This window comes from Pteropus medius, unplaced genomic scaffold, assembly GCF_902729225.1.
Source record: "Pteropus medius unplaced genomic scaffold, Ma_sr-lr_union100, whole genome shotgun sequence".
NCBI classification, from domain to species: domain Eukaryota; kingdom Metazoa; phylum Chordata; class Mammalia; order Chiroptera; family Pteropodidae; genus Pteropus; species Pteropus medius.
This window is the reverse complement of record NW_024354911.1, coordinates 6,261,121-6,267,120: the sequence shown is the minus strand read 5'-3', so window position 1 is coordinate 6,267,120 and position 6,000 is coordinate 6,261,121. Positions and strand designations below refer to the sequence as shown.

Here is a 6,000-nt window from a genome sequence, read left to right as displayed (position 1 = left end):
GTGTAGAACAGGTTTTAGGTCCCTGCTAGAGGACACCTGGTAACACTGGATTGGGGGGGTGGGGCGGGTGTGCTCACGTTCTAATGCTGCAAGATTTTTTAAGCATCAGTGATCCAATGTATTAAGAATAACAAAAATTTAAGCTGTGTATCATTGTTTGGGATCAAGAGAAAAGGTTTAAATAAAAAACAACCCATAAAAAAGATTAGCTAAATTCATTTGGAATTTTAGAACAGCACAGGTATACTGAATGATGTCACTGTGATATGAAACTTTAAGATGTTTATTGCATGAATATTTGATTTTATGGTTATAGTTCTTTATAATACTGACCTGTCGAAACGAATGAGCGTTTCCGATGAAACAGGAGTGATAAGAAAAAGACTAAACAATAGAATAGTGATAAAGCTTTCAACAACACACTGCTCTCCAACAGGAGCTCAGTGATTGTCTCAGAGCATCTTAGACAACAACCCATCTTCCTTCCCCTTGGCCAGAAGTTCAGACCTCATCGTCTTTCTGAACACACGACAGCAAAGAGACCAGTATCACCCATTATTTATGTTCTGCCTGTTTGCTACCTAAAAAGCTTTAGCCTTCAGTGTTGTAAATGTAGTCTCTGGCTTTGATATCAAAGGGCGAGTGAATGAGACAATGGGATGAGTTCGAGGTTTCTTGATATTGCACTCTACATAGTAACCGAAGATGGATGTTGCCATCTGTACTTTGAATCCCAGAGTTCTTTACACCAAATTCTCCAAAGATAACAAATTGATGAGTTTACCTTGTATATTTTTTACAAAGATGTTCAAAGCAATATTCCACAGAAAACATTTTATTGATGGTTGAAGACAAAATAAAATACACATAAGGTTCCCTTCCCACCCGAATACGGAAAATACAGCACTGAAATGTGAGTATTCAGTTGAGAACTTTCTCTACTCCAGAGCTTCCGTAGGTGACCTAAAACACCCATGAAACAGAACTCATGCTGTGGAAGAACATTAAACATAAATATTCAAGAATTCAAATATTGCTTATGTAAACTGTATATATCTACCAAAAGAATTGAGAATAAATCCAATTCTGACTTTTCACTGTTGTTTATACACTGAAGGAATACGATGGCTTCTTTCTTGGTGAGAAAAGCTATTCTGATGGCCCTGCATCCTTGTTATTATATAGAAATGGGATCAAAAGTCTGGTCAGGATGCTCAAAGATTATTGCTAAGGCACATTATGCAATTAAGAAAAACTTAGCAGAAATGAGTCATTTGTTCAATTTATTTGCTAATGGTCAAATAAGTAATTGTCGATCTAAATGGCAAAAAAAAATTAATAAAAATAATAAAACATATAAACTGTCCTTAATGAGATGTAGTTAATAAAAATAGTTGGTTACAATAAAGTATTTACTAGAAACATGTCCAATTTTATTATTTCTTGCTACCTATATTCTTAGTTTACTATATTATTGCACTTTTGTCTAAAACCTTAAAGATCTGTTTTCTAAAACCAATTCCCTCTTGCTAATTTTGCAAGAAAATTGCATTTCACATTCTTAATCTCATTAGTGCAATTTGCCTATAAATAAATACAAAACATTTGGAGGATGCATGTATAATGAATGCTTGGTTACTGTAGTAGCAAATGTCAAAGTAATTGCTAAAAAAGTCTAAAATTTTTGACACTTTAAAAAATCTACCATACCATTTATCATCATACGTCTCTAAATACTGTGGCAAGAAGTTACCACAAGTGAAAATTAAGATACTGTTGTAGAGATGATGAGGCGATTTTGTTATAAATTCCTGATAAATTCCACACTGGCCTGTTCTTAATCTAAATGTAATTTAGCACTGCAAACCATTATGAAAAGAAATTTACTTAAAAAGGCATAAAAGTTACTAACGTAAGAAGAAAAAAAAATCTGTACCTCCAAAAGAAGTCGAAGGCACTCATTAAGTCACTTCAATAAAAACGAAACTTGGCCAGCCAAGTTATAGCGCATTCCTTGAAACCGCATCAGGTCTCATGGCTCAGACTGAAGATCTGAAAGATCTTTTGATCCACTTAAAAGTGGCCACCAACCAAATTAATTTCTCTGAAAGAAATCTTTCAACAATTTTTTCAGCTTAACCCCTCTTCGACCCCACTCAGATGGCTCATGTTTTATTAGGGACTCGATGGTTTAAAAATATATAACCAATCCAAGGCAAAGTGTCATGCTGTTTGCCTAACTGTAAAATTAACATACATAGACCGTACGATTTGAATAGATATTGAAAAACTCAGTAACATACTCGTCTAATTTAAAAAACCTACTGATGGAACAAATATATTTTGTTTCAATTACACTAGCACAGTAAAGCCCAGAAAGGCCATGCAGTTTCAAGAGAATGCTCAGCACCAGCAGGTAAAGCAGACATTGGCCGGTCAGCACTGACCATTAACACACAAGCCCCTGTCGCATTTGTATGATCTGGAGTAAGGCTGCCTGGACATCTTCATCCATGTGACCCTTGAGACAAAGAAGAAAGAAGGAAATATTTTATGTCATCTTCACTTATACAAAAATTCTAAAGACAAAGGTCTTCCTAATATGGTCTAATTACAAAATCCTCACCATCTTGGTTATATTCCAAAGGATTTATTGGAAAATGGAATAGAGCTCTATCACGGAAATAAAGAAAGTCAGTTTAAAAGTCATGCACACCAGTTGCTCTTAACATCTATTATCAGAAAACAGATGGACAAACTTCTTTGTCTTCCATTTGCAACAGCTCGGATGATAAGGAACAACATAAGTTATAAATGAGTAAAGTAATACAATGAAATTTTTTTTGCTCCTGCTGAGAGGGTTTTCTAATTAGAAAAACAATTAATGAAAAAAATCCCCGTATTTATATTTTATATGAATAGAATTACATACATTATTTTGCAGCTTGCCTTGTCAGCTAGTGTCATAGATATTTTTTCCAAGTTATTTCCCTATTTTAAATTACTGTATAATATCCCACTGTATGGATGCATCATAATTTCTTTGCCCATTTCCCCAATGATAGGCATTTTAAGTTATTTCCAATCTTTCTGAGCAGATTCCTAGAAAAGAAATTGCTGGGTCAAAAAAGCAGTCTCAATTTTTAATTTTGCTAAGTACTATAAAATTTCCCTCTACAGAGATTATAGTAACAATTTATACTTCCACCAAAAGGGTATAACTGCCCATTTCTCACGATGCCCTGGGCAATGCTATAGACTACCACCTTGTTTAATATTTGCCAATCCCGTAAATGAAAAATGGTACCTCCTTGTTTATTTGCATTTCCCCCATTACAAACGTTAGCCATTCATATTTAGAAAGAAACACTTAAAACTTAAAAGATGACAAGGGGTTGACTAAATGCACATCAATATCACCATATTACAGCGCTCCATTCCTCTTTTTCTTTGCTGCAGCACTTAAATAGGTTTCAGCATAACATTTCCTATTAATACAAAAAGTTTTGCTTCGGAAATGTTTCTATAACAGTAGGATGTTTAAATTGCAAACATTAAGCCATAGTTGACTAAACTGAATTTCTTAGTTAACTTTATGATGCCAGAAGGCAAGACTATTTCAGATGCCAGTTGCTTTTGTTATGTTTCATTAGGAGTCAGTAGAAAATAATTTCAAATTTCAGAAGTGTACATTATACAAAGCTGAACGGCTTATTAGTTTGCAGCGTCTTTTGGCGAGAGCACACTCTTCCTCCCTTGGCCAATATCAGATCTGAGTGAGTTCTTCTCTCTAATACATAGCTATACTTTTCTACTATTTCCCCTCCTAAACTTCTCATTCTGCTGTCCCTCAATCGTCTTCTCTAATAATTGCAATATACTTTTAAGTCCTGTCTTATCTTCTACCCTTTCAAAAAAAAAAAAAAAGTAGCCAAAGATACTTTCTTTTATCATACTATTCATTCTTTTCCATTGGTTTCCCCTTCATCTCTTGCAGAACAAGCAGGCTTTTTATTTTAGAATTCAATGTCATAAAGTTTCTTCCCTTTTATTATTTTACCTAGTTCTTTTTAAAAATGACCTTTCTTTGAAGTTTTCTCTCGACACCTATGTTTTGTTTTGTTTTTTAACCATGTAACCCGACACATCTAAAATCCTAAACAATCCTATTATACCTCACCTGCCATTCTAACATTGTCTCTTTTAGTACATCTTCCCGAAAAACCTATTCGGAGAATTTTAGAGATGCTGATCATAAGGTTTCTACAGAGCATCAAGTATAGTATCCTTCATATGTTAAACATATTCTTGATGTGATTGATTTTTAAAAATAGCTTTCTCATTACACCAAAGAAGGGGATTTTAAACTTATGCTTCACTGAGTCATAAGGCTTAATACATAAATATTATGGATAATCTCCTAACAGAACTAAATTCTTTCCTTAAATTATTATAGTTCTATGCACACCTGGTCATTTTCATACTTTTACAGTATTGTCTACATTTCAAAGAAATACTCCTGAGCTACCAAGGAACAGTGAAGTCTTTTCCACTCTCTTCTTTTAGCTGACAGCCACATGTGGCTGTCAAGGCGTTATCTCTAGCTAGCAATACTATTAACGTGTGCTGCCATCATATGTTGCCAAACTGTCTATAAAATGAGTGACAAGCAGATGGAGATAACACTAAATTTAAGATGTTATGTTGCCATATAGCTTTGTAAATTTCTCTGGGAGATATGCAAGCCATGATTAAAAGAAACACAATTATTTTTAAATAAGCATATGGGGTACAAGTACTTTAAACATGACTTTACCATAAATTTACTTGAACATGAAAAATTATTTCCTCTAAAACAATATCATTCCCAAAGGAGAAACAGTTCTTCACCTGTGCAGCACTAAGAAGGTGTGTCCGATAAATTGCAATTACTTCTTGGTGCTCTCTGTCAGCATCCTGGAAATGTGGAAAGATGGACAGATCAGAATATCAGCATTAATGTTTTCAAACACATGTAGGCTTATGACCTGCTGTCCTTGGGCTTGAGGCTACAAAACGGCAGTATTATTGAAGTGCTCCTCCTGCTGCTCCTTGTAACAAACTACCTTGGACCCACCAGATGCAAAACTCATAGCACAACAATAGCATGAACTCATGACCGTATGGGAACATTCATAGTGCAAGCAATTCTACTTATCTTGGGTCAAATGAAAGGACTGCCTTAGTTCCCATTCTAAAGCTATGAAATTATCCAGACACTTACCGACTTAAGCTTTGGATTATTGCAAAAGCTCCCCATCTTGTCCCCATCTCCAGTCCTCATTCCTTATCACGTTCCTGAGTTTGAGACAGCCTTTTCCTCATATCGCTTTTGGCTTAAAAACCTTGGGTGATACTTTGTTGCACATAAGAGAGAATCCAAACTCATAGCTTGGTTCTCAACAGCTTCCACAATTTGGCTGCAAATACAGCTCCCACTACTAGCCAGGCAGATTGGCCTTTTACTGCCCCGGGGGCACACCACTTGCATTCTATCTCCATGCCTTGCTCCACAGACTGCTTCTGCCTGAGAGATTCTCTATTTTCCTTTCATTTATCAAAACACCATCTATCTTACAAATTCAGGCCAGGTATTCCCTTCCTCTTTGAAACTAGCTCCTACCATACCAGTAATCTATATTATCTAAAAGTAAGATAATACAGATTACTGGTATCATTTAGAATTGGGGACTATATTCGCAATTCTATATTTGGTATTTTTTGACTTGTTATTTTACTTTTGATGGATCTATAGTCTGCTTCTCTAACTACCCAGAACTCCTTGGGGACAAGAACTGTATACTCTCTTTGTCCCTGACAGCACAGTGTCATGAACATAATAAACAAATATTTCTGCTTATTAAAGGGACTACCATATTTTTTTGATAAGATCCAAATCAGCAATTTGTCATCATTAATCTATAGGCCAATAGTGAACACTTTAAAAAAATAACTTCTATT

At 35.0% G+C, this 6,000-nt stretch overlaps 1 protein-coding gene across 3 annotated transcripts in view; it reads right to left on the bottom strand.

Moving 5' to 3' along the window:
• Positions 1-819: 819 nt before the first annotated feature.
• Positions 820-6,000, bottom strand: part of UACA (uveal autoantigen with coiled-coil domains and ankyrin repeats) — a 79,971-nt gene continuing 74,790 nt past the window's right edge. For all 3 annotated transcript variants that reach the window (XM_039856769.1, XM_039856768.1, XM_039856770.1), the window contains 2 exons: positions 4,891-4,956; positions 820-2,521 (listed from right to left, as the gene is read on the bottom strand). In XM_039856769.1, coding sequence (XP_039712703.1) covers positions 2,450-2,521; positions 4,891-4,956 — 138 coding nt within the window. In that variant the 3' untranslated portion in view covers positions 820-2,449. The remainder of the gene's footprint in view (positions 2,522-4,890; positions 4,957-6,000) is intronic.